A 17,977-nucleotide genomic window follows, 5' to 3' on the forward strand; every position below is an offset into this window, starting at 1 on the left:
TGCCCAGCCTGTAATCTTGTTCAGACTATTGACTTGCTTAAATGAAAAAAAAAAAATTCTTCCTGGAAGGGGAAGAGACATGTCTTGTAGCCCAGTTTTATTTAGTTAAAGTAAACTAACCTGAGAGGCTTTGCTATACCAGCAAGGCTGTTGAAGCCAAGTCCGTTCTGATTCTCCTCTCAGATCGCAGTCCTGGCCGGAGCCCTGGTGCTGGCCCGACTCTACACCACTCCACGGAGGACCTGCGGATGCAGCAGAGTGCAAATTATGGACGTCTGTGTGAGTGTGTGCTCCGCCGCTCTGTGGCAGCTTTGTTTAGGCTGTGGCAGCTGTGACATGGCCACATTGCCATAGTTGGGGGAGACAAAGCCCAGGATCTGCCAAGAATTCTCAGGGCATGGATTGGGAGAAGCCTAACTTTCACTCTAAACCTGGGTTGCTGTCAGGGCCTCATTTACTACCTTAGTATTCAAGTCATTCCTCTGAAAAATGAGGCTCTCAGTCATATCCTGATGTAATCAATACCCACTCCCATGTTCCAGGCATTCTTATCTCAGTTTGTATCTTCATCTTCACCAAACTGACATTAACCCTGCTTTTTGGTGAAAAGCTTTCCTGGAAACGGAATTAAAAAAAAAAAAAGCAAGATCCTTTCCTTCGCTTCAGTCAGGCAGCATTCCCATCACTGGGTGGCAGTCTCGTACCACCACATGGAGAAGAAATGTGGGCAGAGTCAGGGCCCCTTTTTGCTGGGAATGGATGGTGTGCGGGGGTGGTTTGAGGTGAGAGGTCACAGACAGGCTTTTTACGCAGCTTGTCAGGGATACACAGACAGGCAAGCTGGAGGAAAGAAAGGAGCCAACTTAGAAAAGGAAGAGAAAAAGAAAAAGCAGTGAAGGACTATTTTCCTTCTGGTACTTTTGCTAAAATGCCAAGATGTTAACAAGTGCAGCCCAGTGCTGTGCTCGTCCATGCCCAAGGAGTGACTTGGGGGGCAGTGTAGCCCCTGCCCATGGCCTTGGCCATAGTAGGTGTTTTCTGCAGTCTTTGCTCTGTCCTGATGGCCCAAGTCCACTTAGTCTCCCCTGGCCTGGTTATTCCACACAGGGATGCCCAGTGAGTGTTCAGTGGGTAGTCAGTGGCTTCGGGAAGACCTTCCACTCAGTTGTCATTGTATATGAGGTCACCTCCCTACCGACACTGCTTGGGGGTGGGAACCACTGGGACAAGAGGCATGAGTGGATGGTTACAGCTTTGTGTGAACCAGGTCATATTCAAGGTGGTCACCCACCCTGAGGTGGCCCAGCATGCAGAACACAGGGCACAGGGGAAGGATCAGAAAAGAGGAGACATGACTGAGTCTTGGAGCATAAACAGAAGTTTTCCAGGAGCAAGGAGGAGGAAGAGGGGGTTCTAAACAAAGGTAACAAGTAGCAGGTTGGGGGAAGAAAGAGAAGGAGCTGGAGGTAAAGAACATCAGTTCAGTTTACAGGAAGTGCAGGGGTTAGGGGGAAGAGAAGGTCAAAGCAAAGAGGGCCTTGTACACCCAGCAAAAGAACCTGGATTCTAGTGGGGCATGGTGGCTCACTCCTGTAATCCCAGAACTTTGGGAAACCAAGGCGGGCAGATCACCTGAGGTCAAGAGTTCGAGATCAGTCTGACCAACATGGAGAAACCCCGTCTCTACTAAAAATACAAAATTAGCTGGGTGTGGTGGAGCATGCCTGTAATCCCAGCTACTTGGGAGGCTGAGGCAAGAGAATCGCTTGAACCTGGGAGGTACAGGTTGTGGTGAGCCCAGATCGTGCCATTGCACTCCAGCCTGGGCAACAAGAGTGAAACTCAGTCTCAAAAACAAAACAAAACAAAACAAAAAACCCAGATTTTATTCTGAAGGTAATAGGAAGCTTAAAGCAGGAGCATGCTGTAATCAGATTTCTGTCCAAGTAGGAATAAACTAGAAGGGGCAAGATTGGCAAGTAGGAGGTGAGGAAGAAGGAGGGTCCAAGGCTGCTCCTAGATTTCTGTCTGAAGGGCTGATGGATGGGAGGGAGAGGCATTGAGTGGAATGTGTCTGTGAGGGGAGTGATTTGGTGGAAGGTAAAGAGTTGTGTTTGAGGTGCCAGAGTGGGCTTCTCCGAGGAGTCTGCAACTCAGAAGAGGGGTCAGACTAAAGATCCATCCTGGGCATCCTCAGTCCAGATGGGTGTTGGAAATAATAGGAGTGGGGGTTATTGACCAGGGTAGAGACTGAGGCATCTGGAGGGGATGAGAGCAAAGATAAGGCCCCAGGAGGCCCAAGCAGGAGAGGATCCTGGGACAGAAATGAGAGGAGGAGAGCTGAGAGGAGCCATGTTCCAGACACCAGGAGTGGCACAGGCCAATAGCCGAGACACGATAGGTCTGAGGGTATCCACCGGACTGGGCTAGTGGGAAAAGAGAGCTGACTTTCTCCCCCTTAACAGGGGAAGGAACTATTGGGCAGTCCAAATAATTGACTGTCACCCTTCTCATGGGGAGGCCACCTTCCTTCCCTCTGTCAGCCTAAATCGCCAGCCCATCTTTAAATATTCTCACTGGTCATGGAGGACAGAGGTGAAACTGCTCCCCTCTCCAGCAAATTCCAAGCTTAGTGACACATGGCCCCTCATCTAATAATGCATCTGTTGTCCCTCCCCCTATCCAGGGCTGGTGCAGAGCCAGACCCAGAAGGTGGAGTGACGTCCAAGAAGATGGAGTCGAAGAGTAGAGACTAGAGTGCAGTAGATTGAGGAGGGAGAAGCAAACAGTGGAATCTGGAGTCTGACACCTCTTTCAGGAAAGCCATTAAATGGAAGGAAAGTGAGAAGATGCTAGCTTAAGGGAATTTAAGGATTAAGGGGGGAGGGACTTGCTTTGGTTATGAACATGGGAGAGGCATGAGTAGGGGCCATAGAAAAGGGACCTATGAGAGCCTGGCTTCCCCTGATGGATCTTCCTTTCCTTCTCTCCTAGGTCATGCCCAGAGCAGAAGCATGAATGACATTTCTCTCACCCCAAACACAGACCAGGTAGTAAAATCCCTGCACTTGGCTGCAATGGAGGGCCAGGGCAGGAGGAAGTCTTTGGTTTCAGGGGCAGAGATCCCCTATGGGCAGAATTCCACTCCTACAAAGGAGTGGGAGTTCCAGGAAGGTCCCCAGTGGGGACTCTGGGCCACCTGGGGTACTCTGCCAAGCCCAGCAGTCAAGGACTGATTGAGTCCCAGGTGCTGGCTCTATGTCAGGCCCTCAGGCTGTGGGACAGAGAACATGATCAAATGAGGTGCCAGCTGTCCTTGAGCTCGGCATTTGTTGAAGAGAAAAGACCAGCACACATGGCTTCATCTCCGCTGTGACCCACAGGCAACTTTAAAGTTGGGATACAGATTGGGGCTGGCAGAGAGACGGAAAAGAGTCTTCCTGTGGGGAGAACAGTGGTAGTTAATTGCTTAGACTGTCCAATAGCACATCTTCTTCCTGTAGTCTCCCATGAGCTGGACTGAAACTTCCTTGATGAGACCAGAATCCTACCAACAGGTTGGGTCCAGTTCTAAGTCCCACAGCCCCAGAATCCTGTGACTGTGCCCCTTGGGGAAGGCCAGAGGAGGCCCCCTCAATTCCAACTCCTGCACACCTCAAGGACAGGAGGTCCCGTGGTCCCCTTGTCTGTCTCCCTAGGAATAGGAAGAAAAATGACAATGGAAACCTGAAACTTGGCCAGGAGCCTTCAGGAGCTTGGGTGACCTGTAAGCCTTCCAGGCATCACTAAGTTTGGTGGAAGGCAAAACAAAGTTAGCCCCTCATGTCAGTGTCCTGGGCAAAAATAAACAATAACAAAATCAACCAACATTTACAGTCCACACTGCATGCGCTACACTGTGCCAGGCATTTTCTATGAATCACAAAGATACTATTTTCATTCCCATTTTACTCATGAGAGAACACTGAGGCTTACGGCAGTTAAATAACACACGCAAGTCTATAGAGCTGAAAGGCAGAACTTTGATTTGACCTAGGCAGTCTAACTTCCTAGAGCTCTTAATTTTGGAGTAATTTAGGAACTAATCAGTACTCTGGAACATTATTTGCAAAGGAAAACCACTTTTAGTCATGCACACAGACAGTGGTACTGTAGTAAGAAAGCATTTCCTAGTAAAAGGTTTTCAGAACCTATTTTAATGAATGTGTGACTGATAATAACAACACTAGCTGTCACTTTCAGCAGGCAGGGCTTCCTTGATTTAGGGATTGGAACTCACCACCTAGCACCAGCGTCTAGTTCTCCTTGCTGATACCTGATGCTGCAAATACTGAGAAGCAGCATCAGTGGTCTATGCCAGTGGGCGTTCTTTAGGAGCAAGCCCAGAGGCATTTGCTCCGCAGGCTCTTTCTTCATCATTGGTTTATACAAGACTAAACTTCATTCCTGCCCTGAGTCAGCAGATTCCCAGTGAACAGAGAGTAGATTCAGACAGTATCATTGTGCTGCAGTGACTCCAAGGGTTCAGGAAGTGGAGTCAACAGGGCCCTGATTATACAAACCCATGTCCAGGCTGCGGGCAAGCCAGAGTTGGTCAGAACACTAGCATGTTCCTATTTCTGGGATGCCACAACCCTGGCCTCCTTACCAAACAAGTCACAATGTGTAAGGAAGGACCAAATCCCTGGTTTAGTTTCTCTTCTCTCCTGGATTACAAGTGGGTTGGTTTGATGGCCAGGTGTTATGGCTCACATCTGTAATCCCAGCACTTTGGGAGGCTGAGGCAGATGGATCACTTGAGGCCAGGAGTTCCAGACCAGCCTGGCCAACACAGAGACCCTCTGTTTCAACCAAAAATACAAAAATTAGCTGGATGCGATAGCATGTGCCTGTAGTCCCAGCTACTTGGGAGACCGAGGCTGGAGAAGCTCTTGAACCTGGGAGGAGGAGGTTGCAGTGAGCCGAGATCGTGCCACTGCACTCCAGCCTGGGTGACAGAGCGAGACTCTTGTCTTGAAACAAAACAAAACAAAAACAAAAACAAGTGGGTTTGTTGGGACACCCTGAAGCATTGCTGCTTCCAAAACCTCATTCTCCAGGGTGCTCCTGCTTAGCCCGCTTCTCCTCCCCTGCCCTGGATCCCCTCCCTGCCTGATGCTCAGAGATGGTGGCTGCCCTGGTACACCCAGCTCTCCACCCTGAAGAATGCTGCTTATTAGTCAGCTGACCATGCCTGAGACAAAGGGACTTTTTGAGTCTCGGGGACTCTGGTGTTCCTGTCAATTTCTGCTTTTTCTCACTATGTTAGGATCCTTGAGGCTGCTGATGGTTGCCTGGGTGGTTGTGGAGGGATTTTTTGCTGATTGGATTTAAAAGATTATAAGGGTGCAGGCCTTGCTCGTACTGGTAGGCCACCTAGCCCAGTGTGTATCATGCCCCCACATAAGTCAAATCAGGAAACAGCTGTGGGCATAAAAGGGCAGGACCTGTTGACCATATCCATGCCTACAGCTGACCCCTCCACAGGGACAGGAAGAGACACAAGGAACCTGTGTCTTCACTGAGCCTGTGAGAAAGACAGGTCTGTGTCCATAGGAAAGTCTCCAGCAGAGGGGGAGATTGGTGGGAAATTGTGATGTTCACAGGTGCTTTCTTTAGAGCTGTCCTCTGCCACCAGGCTCTTTCCTGTTGTTTCAACCACCGTGGACTGCACTCAGCCCTGCTACCACTGCAACTGCTCCCCCTCTGTCTTCTGACAAAATTATCTCTGTCTCTTGTCTGTCCGTGCCGTTGCTGCCCAGAGGGAAAGCAATCTGAAAAAGGAATTCATTCTAAGATGTTAAGGACTAAGAAGAGCTTGAAAGTGATCATCCCTGGGTTATTTTCAGAATAAAAAAGGACTCAGGAAGAATGAAGTTATAAACACAGAGAGTGGGAACACATTTGAGTGGAGGGCTTGTCTCCAATACCTCTCACATCAGACCCCACTGGCTCTGCCTGTATGACCTACCTCCCCTGAAGAGACACTAGCCAGAGGGACTGGAGAGAGGCAACCTTGATAGTCTCCACTGGAAAATCTCAGAAGTTATTAATTTCCTGGGAGGTACCCTAGGGCTAACTTGGGGGCACGGAAATCTCCCGGACTTTGAGACTGGTCCAAGAAGTCCTGTGAGCCAGGAAGCTGGTGGCAAAGGGAAAACAAGGCCTATCTACTTTGACCATCAGAACAGGCCTCCTCCTCCCCACAGCCACCAAAAGTGAAGGTGGAGGGCGGGGCGGGCTTCTGGGTGGCTGGAGTAGAAGCACTGACACTCCCATCTGCTCAGCCTGGAAGAGGCCATCCAGTGAGGCCTGATGTCTGGCAAACCTGGGGCTCTTCTCTGACCCCTCAACCCACAACTCAGTGGAACAGTTTTCATCCATCAAGAATATCTTAGGGCCAAGTCACTGCCAGTTCCTTCCCATCTACAAAGCTTGATGGTGCCTGGGGTTCACCTGCATTCAGTCTCCCCACTGCAGAATTGGGAGAGTACTTGGTTATTCTTTCAGTCTCTTGGCAACATTGGGAGAATTTTTTTCAAGTTAGGCCTGAAAGCAGTCTGAAGGGGAGTGAGGGAGGGAGAGCAGGTGGGAGTCTCCATGGCTATCTCGTTTTCCCTCCCTGTCCAGCGGAAAAACAAATTCATGAAGAAGATCCCCAAGGACTCAGAAGCCTCCAACGTGCTCGTGGGCGAGGTAGACTTCCTAGACCAGCCATTCATCGCGTTCGTGCGCCTCATCCAGTCAGCCATGCTGGGAGGAGTGACAGAGGTGCCTGTCCCCACCAGGTGAGAGCCATTGAAACCTGTCCCCATGCCACCCTCAGGGAGCCAGATGTCCATGCAGTCAGCAAGCAGGGCTGTTGATTGTTAGTGCTCTTGGAGACACCTCTAAATGTGGAGGTTGCTGGGAAGGGATATCTTCTAACTAGGGAAGAGTTTTAGAGTTTATTAAAAATCATAAAAGAGGAGGCAACAACTGGGAGAGAAGTTGTCAGGTGGGCGTTGGCAGCAAGACGAAGGTGAGGATACTCAAGGGGGAGCCTAGGGGAGGGGAAGAGGAAATGTTCCTCCAAAGCAAACATAGGGTTCCACAGAGGGAAGTAAAAAAGTTAAAATGGGCTGGGTGCAGTGGCTCATGCCTCTAATCCCAGCATTTTGGGAGGCCAAGGTGGGTGAATTGCTCAAGAATGGAGGCCAGCCTGGGCAGCATGGTGAAACCCTGTATCTACTAAAAATATGAAAAATTAGCTGGGCTTGGTGGTGCACACCCATAGTCCCAGCTACTCAGGAGGCTGAGGTGGGAGGATCACTTGAACCCACAAGGTGGAGGTTGTAGTAAGCCAAGATTGTACTACTGCACTCCAGCCTGGATGATCGAGTGATCACAAAAAAAAAAAAAAAAAAGGTTAAGAATGGATATTGTTTGGGACCAAAAAACTCTTTTCACCTGCTTCTATTTTTTCTTCTCCCTTTCATGCTCCTCTTCCTTCATCTTCTCTGTCTCCTCCTCCATCTTCTTTGCAGATTTCTGTTTATACTGCTGGGACCTTCTGGGAGAGCAAAATCCTACAATGAAATTGGCCGTGCCATTGCAACCCTCATGGTAGATGATGTAAGTGGTAACCAGAAGCTTGTACTCCTGAATTTTATGCCTCCTGCACCAAGCACTGCACCTTCATTCATTAACTTATCCAGCTAGCACTTTGGAGCACCTGCTGTGTACCAGGCACTACGTAGGATGCTAAAGATGAAGAGAATTGGGGAATAGTCATTGTCCTTTAGAACCAATCAAGCGTGAGGGACAAATTGATAATTATAAAACTTACCATGTGCTAGCTGCCCAGGGGGTCAAGGAGGGCTTCACAGATGAAGGGGCTTTAAAGCTAAGAAGGAGCAGGAGGAAGGTAGACCCAGCACCAGGCTACGAGGCAAGCATTCTAGACAAAGGAAATGAATGGGTCAGGCTCAGAGAAGCTAGATGGAGGTGGTTTGATGTAGGCTCAGTGTAAGAGCTTCAAGGGAAGGAGGTGACACTGGAGAGGTGAGCCAGAGACTACACAGAGCCTGTAAGCAGAGCTGAGTCACACTGTGTCTCCAGAGTGTTGGGGAGCCTAGAGGACTTTAACTCTTCCCTTTTGTGCCAAAAATACTCACGGGTGGCACTTGCGGCTGCAGCCTTTACCCCGAGATAACCTTTCCCCACAAAATGTCTCATTTTTATTATTTTCACATTGCTCCAGTATGTTGATTTTAGAAACAAAAGACATCATTGTACTTATAGCATTCTGTTTTTAGTTGTGGTATTTCCATTTACAAAATACAGTAATTCTCAATGACTGAAAATATCAAATCCTAGAAAACTAGCATTCCTACAAGTGATGGTAACATCATTCTTGAACAGTTGTTGGCCTAAGATTCATTTGATGAATCCACTGTTTCCAGAATAGATGTTTCTGATTATTCCAATGATTTTGATGTTAGTTCTGTTTAGAAATAACTCCAAGAATAGTTTTTATATTTCATTTTCACATTGAAAATCAGATTTGCTTTGGCCTCAAAGAGTGTGTTCATGTATAATTAGATGATCACTAGCAGTGAGCTGCACTTTTCTTTTCCTAAATGGGAAAAGGGTTAAACATGAGCATAGCCCCATGGAATCTGGAAGTCAGAAAGCACACTCTGGAGACAGTGTGAATAATGCAGGCTGAGCCTCTAAGGGTGAAGGGCTGGGAGTAAAAATTGGAAGTGAAATATCTGAGCTCTTTGGATTGGGCTCTACAGAGGTTTTCTAATGTGTGTGCTTTGTGAAAAATGGAAACCAGAAATGTTAAGTAACTTGACCAAAGTCCTGAAAGCAAGAATATGGAGACCTGGCCTTCAGGTCCAAGACAGGCTGTCTTCCCCCAGTGCCTGCTGTGTCCTGTTGTGCCATATTTTACCAGCGTGCTATGGCCTCCCAAAAACTGAGAGTAAGTTGGCAGTGGGAGATGTGGTTCCATGATTTATTTAAAAACTAGATGTGGTATGCTCCTGGGCACATCACAAAGAGACCTGACCTTTTTTTTTCTCCCTCCTCTCTCCTCGCCAGCTCTTCAGCGACGTGGCCTACAAAGCCCGAAATCGGGAAGATCTGATCGCAGGAATTGATGAATTTCTGGATGAGGTCATCGTCCTTCCTCCTGGAGAATGGGACCCAAATATCCGAATTGAGCCCCCCAAGAAGGTGCCCTCTGCTGACAAGAGGTGTGTATGAGGATGGGGAATAGGGAGAGAAAAAGGAGGCTTCAACTCTGTCTGTATTGTTCTATTTCTCTTTAAAATACATCTGAGGCCCGGCATGGTGGCTCATGCCTATAATCTCAACACTTTAGGAGGCCGAGGTGAGCGGATTACTTGAGCCCAGGAGTTTGACAGCAGCCTGGGCAACATAGTGAGATCTTGTTTCTGCAAAAAAAAAAAATTTAGCTGGGCATGGTGGCACACAACTGTAGTTCCTGCTACTCTGGAGGCTGAGGCAGGAGGATTGATTGAGCCCAGGAGGTCAAGGCTGCAGTGGCTATGATCATGCCACTGTATTCCAGCCTGGGCAACAGCATTTGACCCTATCTCAAAACAATTTTTAAAATAAGTTTGAAAATAACGAGATGGCCAGGTGCAGTGACTCACGCCTATAATCCCAGCACTTTGGGAGGCTGAGGCAGGCAGATCATGAGGTCAAGAGTTCAAGACCAGCCTGACCAAAATGGTGAAACCTCATCTCTACTAAAAATACAAAAATTAGCTGGGTTTGGTGGCATGCATTTGTAATCCCAGCTACTCAGGAGGCTGAGGCAGGAGAGTCGCTTGAACCCAGGAGGCAGAGGATGCAGTGAGCCAAGAAGATGCCACTGCACTCCAGCCTAGGCCACAGAGCGAGACTCCATCTCAAAAAAATAAAAATAAAAATAATAAGCAATATCAGAAGCAAATATGGCTAAATGTGAACATTTGTAAAATCTAGGTGACCTGCATGTGGATAGTGTTAGATCATTTTCTGCATTTATGTCTGTCTTCTAAGATATTTCATAATTTTGGTTGGAGAGGTGAGGGGTGCTCTGGGGTCCTCCCCTCCCTCATCCCCCTTCTCTTCCAGGAAATCTGTGTTCTCCCTAGCAGAGCTGGGCCAGATGAATGGCTCTGTGGGAGGAGGTGGCGGAGCTGCTGGAGGAGGCAACGGAGGTGGTGGTGGTGGCGGCGGGGCCAGCGGTGGTGGTGGGGCCGGCGGAACGAGCAGCGGGGATGATGGAGAGATGCCAGCTGTGCACGAAATCGGGGAGGAGCTTATCTGGACAGGAAGGTGCCCACCCCAGGCCTCACAGTGACCCTGCTGTCCTTTAGACTTCTCTTCTCAGCTGCCTTTCCCAACCATGGCCTGTAGTGCCTACTCAAGTTACCCCTGCCTTCTTTCCCTCCCAGAGCCCTTGAGCCCCATCATGGATCCCCAAAAAGGGTTGCCTCAGGAGAGGGGAATTTGAGACCCTATATAAGAGAAGAACCCAAACTTTTCTCTTAGACATCCTTTGGTGCCTGTTTCCTGGGTCTGCTGTAACAAAGTCCACAAACTAGGCAGCTTAAAACCACAGAAGGTTACTCTCCTGCAGTTCTGGAGGCCAGCAGTTCCACAACAGGGGTTGGCAGGACCACCATGCTCCCTGAGGCTCTGGGTGGAATCCTTCCTGGCCTCCTCCTGGCTTCTGGTGGTGGCCCGCAGTCCTTGGTGTTCCTGGATGGCAGCTGCAACACCCCTGGCTCTGCCTCTCTACCACATGGCCTCCTGTGTGTCTCTGTCTTCACAGAGTACTTTCCTGTGTATAAGGACACTAGTCATATTGGATTAGGGCCCACCCTAATGACTTCGTCTTAACTGGATTACATCTGTATAGATGTTACATAGATGTTAGGGCCTTAATATATATCTTTTGTGGGGACACGATTCAAAAAGTACCTTTTTTTAAAACTTAATTTATCTATTCACTTCCTAAATTACCCCAGGAGACATTTCTTTTTTTTCTTTTTTTAAGAAAATATCTCCTGGCCTGGGTTTTTTTTCCAGCTCTTGGAGCCACTCAGGTTGATCTAGATTTAGGAAAGGATATGGCCTTGCAAATCTATATGTAAATCATGGCTTTGAGAGCGAAGTCATGGTTTAAATGCCCTTGACTTTATACCAGTGGTTCTCAACTTTGGCCCTCCTTAGTCCCCCTACCCCAGAGTCCATAGGATTTGGCAATGTCCAGAGACATCTTTGTCTGTCACAACTGGAGAGGTGATATGCTACTGGCATCCAGCAGGTAGCTGCTAAATATCCTGCAGTGCATGGCACAGCCCTTACAGCAAAGAAGTATCCAGTCCAAAATAGAACTGAGGTTGAGAAACTGCTCCATGCTAAGGACTGCACTGGGCGATATGGGAATAGCAATCCCAGTAAACAATGTCTCCAAACCTAAAATCTCCCACTCAACTGTTCCAGATAGAAAAATTAAAAAAAAACAAATACCAACCAGTTATAAGGTTTAGAATCTATTTTTAATGAGTCTGTTATAATCTGGGATGCTCTGTCACCGAAAGTTAGACACACCTGTATTCACCAAGAGCAGACACCCTGCAGATGATCAGGGATGTGAGAAGGACTGCCATCTGTGGACCCCAGGACTTCCATTCTCCATGGAATGTTAGGTCTACCTTGGGACGTATTCCCATCAGACTTTCCCTCTCCAAAACCTGCTGCGTCCACCCTTCCCAGTGTGGGGTGTGCCAACCACAAACTCAGTCCTACAGGAATTCATCCCTGGCCCTAAATGTTCTGGTGGAAAGATCTTTGCCCCATCCACTCTGGTCAAGTTCCTTTCCTTGCCCCAGACTCTGCAGGTTCTTGTAAATAGCCCTGCCCCTGCACTAGTTTTAGTGGTAAGAAAGCAGCCCCCGGCCTGTCTTGAGCAGGTTCTTCGGTGGCCTGTGTCTGGATATCAAGAGGAAGTTGCCCTGGTTCCCAAGTGACTTCTATGATGGCTTCCACATTCAGTCCATCTCTGCCATCCTATTCATCTACCTCGGCTGTATCACCAACGCGATCACCTTTGGTGGGCTTCTGGGGGATGCTACCGACAATTATCAGGTGTGTGTGAGCTGGGGACCTGAGTGTAAAAGTAAGATCTGCCACCACCTGGTGGCAGCAGGGAGCTTCATCCTGTAATTCCCAAAACCAAGGTTTCATCTACCATCCAGGTCGAGACCATCACTATTTGTAACCCTTTAGCCTTCAAATAATAATAATATGACAGTATTAAAAGATCTGAAACTAAATCTCATTACTAAAGACCAAATTTAATGATGCTTTAAGTAGGTCAAACTGTTAAGGGGAATCATCTGCTGCGTTATTTGATACTCTTCCCACTGATACTAGTCAATTTAATCAGAAAATTAATGGAGTGCCTTCCCCCCACACTTTTTAAAAACCAACCTTGAATTATTAGTTTGGAGTTAAGACATTTTTAGAAGGATGGTAAGCTGTTACTATGACAACAACTCAGGCCTCCCTGGGGAAAACAGCTCAGCAGAGACACACACCAATCTCTTAGGCAAGGGTCTTCTTTGGTGGAGGTCTTAAAAGTAGAGCCATTGGAAAGCTCAGTGCCCCAAGGAGAAGACCCATTTTTCTGGTGCCTCCTAGGCATGTCCACATGGCTGCCCCTCAGGACACCCCAGTTCACACAGCTGACATTGCATCCATTATCTTCCTTCCTGACCTGCTTCTCCCTGGCCTTTCCCAGCATAGCAGGTGACACCATGGTTCACCCAACTGTCTACAGCAGGAACTAAGCATTATCCTTGACCTATAAATCCCAGCTTCCCCATGTGGCCCTAGCCACATGGCCCTATCTGGCTCTCACACCTCATCTCCCAGCATTCTCAGCATTCCTACCCTACCCACCCATTCTGCATTCTGTTTTCCATTAATCCAGATCATCTTTTCGTTCTTCAAGTACATGCTGTCTTTCAGCTCCAGCCCTTTTATACGGTATTCCCTTTCTCTGGGACACCATTTCTTGTTGCTTCACTTAACCCTCTTCCCCTGGCCAATTCTCTGCTCATTTTTTGGATCTCAGCTTCTACTTGTCCACTTCTAGGGAGGCCTTCCTGACCACCCCTTCACCCCTACTGCTTGCTCCTGTGGCACCCCAAACCTGTCCCAGCTTAGCACACCTCTTGCCAGTGGCTCTCAACAGGGACAGTTTTCACCCCAGGAGACATTTAACAATATCTAGCCATAGTTTTCATTGTTAAAACTGGGAGGAGGGTTGCTACTGGCATCTAATGTGTAGAGGCTGTGGATGCTACTAAACATGTTACAATACACAGGACAGACCTACACAACACAGTATCATCTAGTCCAAAATATCAGTTGTGGTGAGATTGAGAAATCCTGCTGTATGGAAATTGCCTGGTTAATTACCCATATCTCCCACTAGAATTAAGGTGTGTTATCTTGTTCAGTGACGGGTTTCTAATACCTTGCATGATGTCTGGTACATAACAGACACTCAATGGATTTTGAAAGAATGAATAAATGATCTGACCTCTAAAAGCCCCAGACAGATGTTTGGATGAATAAATAATTAGATGGATAAATGGGCTGTCTTCTGGAAGTAGATTGGACACAGAGACAAGCACATCCACTGTTTTCTAGGCCCTGGGTGCCAAAAGGAACTCACATGGGACCTTTATCCAGATGGATTTAAAGAGAGTGACACTGGCCATGGTGGCAAGTAGTGGAGGGAGTAGGAGATGGAGAACAGGATTTAGGGAGGAAAGGGCCCAGAATGAGGGATGAACACTGTGGCCTGGGTCCTTGGAGAGATCACTGGGCTGCAGCCTGTGTGGAGAGGCCCCTTCTCCTGCCTGTGCTGAGCCACACATTCTTTATGCCCCAGGGAGTGATGGAGAGCTTCCTGGGCACTGCCATGGCTGGCTCCTTGTTCTGCCTCTTCTCGGGACAGCCTCTCATCATTCTCAGCAGCACGGGACCCATCCTCATCTTTGAGAAACTCCTCTTCGACTTCAGCAAGTAGGTGTCCCTTGGTCCCCAGTGCCTGCTCTCACACTTGCGGTAGTATGCCGAAGCCAGGGCAGGAGAATAGGCCCAAAGGGGAGGTGGTGGTGCAGAGGTGCCAAAGCCATCTTTAACCATGGGAAGGGCTACCCAGTGACCCCTCCTGACTCCTGCCAGCTACCTGCCTTTAAGACATCTTAGTGCATATTGGCACAGCCCATAGGGAGTAGCCATGACAAGAAGAGAAAATTCACACCACTCAGTTTGTGAGCAATGGTGACTTGATAGGCAGTGTAGTGTATGAAAAGTCCTGGGCTGCGGGTCAGAAGGCTACACCCAGACTCAGGCAGCTCCCGTCACTACTCCAGGCTCAGTTGCCTCCTCTACAGCATGAGGGTTGGGACTAGACCATTTTCAAGGGCTGCTCAGCCCTGTTCTTCTAAAATTCCCTGTTTTTCACTCACTCTGGTGTCTGTTACCAACTGTGTGAGCACTGAGATATCTTAGCACCTTCCTGCCTCCCCCAGAAGATCTTAAAAAAATTTTTTTACTTATAAACACTGGACCCCCATGTGATCTCAAAGATAGATAATTGTACCCCAGAATTGTCCCTGTCCCCAATCTTTCACAGTCCCTGGAAGGGCATCTGTGCTGTAGGAGGACAGATAAGCCACTCAGGGGTGGGTCTGAGGAGCCAAGCACAGCCAGGAGCCCTGGCCTGAAGGCCCCTCACCTTCCCTCTGTCTTCCAGAGGCAATGGCCTGGACTACATGGAGTTCCGCCTCTGGATTGGCCTACACTCAGCTGTCCAGTGCCTTATCCTAGTGGCCACAGATGCCAGCTTTATCATCAAATATATCACCCGCTTCACTGAGGAGGGCTTCTCCACCCTCATCAGCTTCATCTTCATCTATGATGCCATCAAGAAGATGATCGGTGCCTTCAAGTACTATCCCATCAATGTGGACTTCAAGCCAAACTTCATCACCACCTACAAGTGCGAGTGCGTCGCGCCTGACACAGGTGACTGGTAACCCCAGACACGCCATGGGCCCTTACCTACCCCCCCCAACCCTGGTCCCCTGACCCCTTACCACAGCTCTCTACTCCTACTGCTGGGGAGGGGCTGTTCAGCCAAAGGCTTACTATTCCAAGGGAGCAAATACAGGGTTTGGAACCCAGTTTTTCAAAGGAACCAAGGGGATAGTAGCTCTAATAAGAGTCACAGGGTTATCATCATGAGGGTACGGGTAAACCCCAAGAAGATGTAAGGCATGCTTTGTCTCGGTGTGGGGTAATGTAGAGACCACACCTATGAGGAGTTCCTGCTGCCCAGGGGTTCCTACTACAGGCCAGGGGTAGACCTGATGATGACTGAAGTTCCTCCCAGCTCCATCAAGTCATGATATGATGAGCTGTCCCCAACACAGTGCTACCCGTGTGGTCACATACCTTGTAAGGAGAAACCACACCCGAGGGATGGACATTCACACAGATGGGAACATGTCCAGAGTGGAGGCTCTGCCAACCATGCCATCTGAGAACAGTTGGATAACTGGGGCTTATTCAGCCTCTTAGGGATATGAGAATTATGAGAGAAGAACTGTCATATCACAGAGGGACTGTGTTCACCCTCTGAAACCTCTACAGGATGTAGAGCAGAATGAGGAACAGGGAGCAGAAGCTCCAGGGAGCCAGATGCTGGCTGAATTTAAGAAAGAACCTATAATGGTGGGAGTTGCCACCATGGGAGCTCTCAGCCCCCTTGGTTGGTAGATTACCTGGACACTGTCTGGATGTCCATCTGCCAAGGATATTGTAAAAAGAATTCCTGTGCAGTTGGAGTTGACCTGATAACACCCAGTGCCACACCTATGGAGTTACTTTCTGGCCAAAAACCTGTCCTCTATAAGTTAAGGCTTCCCATAGACTCTGAGCCTCCTTCATAGTCATGATCATGCACCTAAGAACCTTCAGTGGCATATGCCCAGAGTGCCAAGGGTGCTGCAGAGCAGGAGCAGAAGGTCCATGCACACATCTCCAAGCACCAAGGCTGGACTCACAGAGAGCAAACTGAGGTCCAGAGACCACCCAAGGTCACTCCAAGCCTCCATTTCCCTGGCTGTAAAAGAGGGCTTTCAGTGTAGGCCCCGCTGGTCTCCTGGGACTCCTGTGGGGTTTCCAAATCTATATCCCAATTGAGTTGAAGGAAATAAGTGGATAGTGGGTTGTTCATCCCTTTAGTACATTACCGTGGGTAAAAAGAAAATCAATCATAAGTCAATCAAAAATACTTGCTGCACAATTATTGTGTATCCTACTTTGGGTCTTGTGGAAGATAATGATGTCCTGCCTTCTGGGAGCTTAGTGTTGATTATACCCTCTTCCCTCTGTGACTGCACTGATTTTGTAAAGAAGTCCAGTCTTTTTTTCTTTCTTTCTTTTTTCCTGTCATTATTTTGAGTTAATCCACTAAAATCTAATAACAGGTGAAGCTACCCTTCATCCTGAGCCAAGGCATATTGCTTCCCCAGAGGGCATCCTACCTGCAGGCAGGCCCTTTAGATTCTACTCTGGAACAAATCCTGCCTCTGTGGGAAAGCCCCATCAGGACCCTCCCATGTGCTTGTATCTTCTATACTATAGATTCAGTGTTGCATTGACATAAATTTTACACAAATATAGCTTCTAGAAGCATATATCCTTGATCTCTTTTAGAAATGATCCAAATTCTAGGGTTATATGAGGAGCTTAGACCTTTTTTTTTTTTTAAGATGGAGTCTCACTCATGTCGCCCAGTCTGGAGTGCAATGGCACGATCTTGGCTCACTGCAACCTTTGTCTCCCGGGTTCAATCAGTTCTCCTGCCTCAGCCTCCCGAGTAGCTGAGACTACAGGCATGCGCCACCATGCCAGGCTAATTTTGTTTGTTTGCTTTTTTAGTAGAGATGGGGTTTCACCATGTTGGCCAGGTTGGCCTCAAACTCCTGACATCAGGTGATCCACCCACCTCGGCCTCCCAAAGTGCTGGGATTACAGGCATGAGCCACTGGGCCTGGCCGCTTTGGCCATTCTGAGAATCATCTAGCCATAAGAAAAATCAAACCCAGGGATGCTCTAGGAACAAGGGCCATAGGAGTGTATAAGGTACATTATGAGTGACATAATGAAGCCACCTGTTTCCAAATATCTTCCTCTCTGGCTTTGCCCAGGTACCTGAGCAAAGAATATTACCTCATTCTTTGGGGTCATGCTGTTGTCATGGTTCTCAAAATGTCGCTGGACCAGCAGCATCAGGGTACTTTCTAGAAATGCAAATTGTTAGCCTCCTGCCCCAGATCTGCTGATCAGAAACTGTGGCTGGGCATAGTGGTGCACAACTGTAGTCCCAGCCAATCAGGAGGCTGAGACAGGAGGATTGCTTGAGCCCAGGAGTTTGACAACAGCCTGGACAACATAGCCAGACCCTGTCTCTATTTCAGAGAGAGAGAGAGAGAGAGAAGAAGAAGGGAGGAAAAAGAAACTCTGGAGTAGGGTCCAACTAGACATATATTAAGTCTTCCAATTGATTCTGGCGCACTCAAGTTTGAGAGCTGTTGCTCTATTGAACTATCAGAAATAATAGGGCGTTATTGGCCACTAAACCCCAGTAAGATTAAATTTCAGTTTCTTCACAGAACTGGGATAAGTTAGTTTTGATTAAGATAATATGGAAAGGAAAATTCTATACATTTAGGAGACTGGGATGAGGAGGATGAACTGTGGAGGGTGTCTTTCCCAGTCTACAGGCCACCTACTTAGTAATGAGCCCATATTCCTAGCTTTACTGCAAAGCCCAGTCTTACTA

General features: G+C 48.2%; 1 protein-coding gene across 16 annotated transcripts in view; it reads left to right on the top strand.

Moving 5' to 3' along the window:
* The window catches only part of SLC4A5 (solute carrier family 4 member 5), a 136,296-nt gene that overhangs the window by 87,440 nt on the left and 30,879 nt on the right, over positions 1-17,977 (top strand). For all 16 annotated transcript variants that reach the window (XM_078349014.1, XM_078349018.1, XM_078349015.1 and 13 more), the window contains 9 exons: positions 184-279; positions 2,995-3,050; positions 6,670-6,827; positions 7,566-7,653; positions 9,130-9,284; positions 10,174-10,377; positions 12,021-12,195; positions 14,012-14,145; positions 14,882-15,153. In XM_078349014.1, coding sequence (XP_078205140.1) covers positions 184-279; positions 2,995-3,050; positions 6,670-6,827; positions 7,566-7,653; positions 9,130-9,284; positions 10,174-10,377; positions 12,021-12,195; positions 14,012-14,145; positions 14,882-15,153 — 1,338 coding nt within the window. The remainder of the gene's footprint in view (positions 1-183; positions 280-2,994; positions 3,051-6,669; positions 6,828-7,565; positions 7,654-9,129; positions 9,285-10,173; positions 10,378-12,020; positions 12,196-14,011; positions 14,146-14,881; positions 15,154-17,977) is intronic.

This window comes from Callithrix jacchus, chromosome 14 (genome assembly GCF_049354715.1).
Source record: "Callithrix jacchus isolate 240 chromosome 14, calJac240_pri, whole genome shotgun sequence".
Lineage (NCBI taxonomy): Eukaryota > Metazoa > Chordata > Mammalia > Primates > Cebidae > Callithrix > Callithrix jacchus.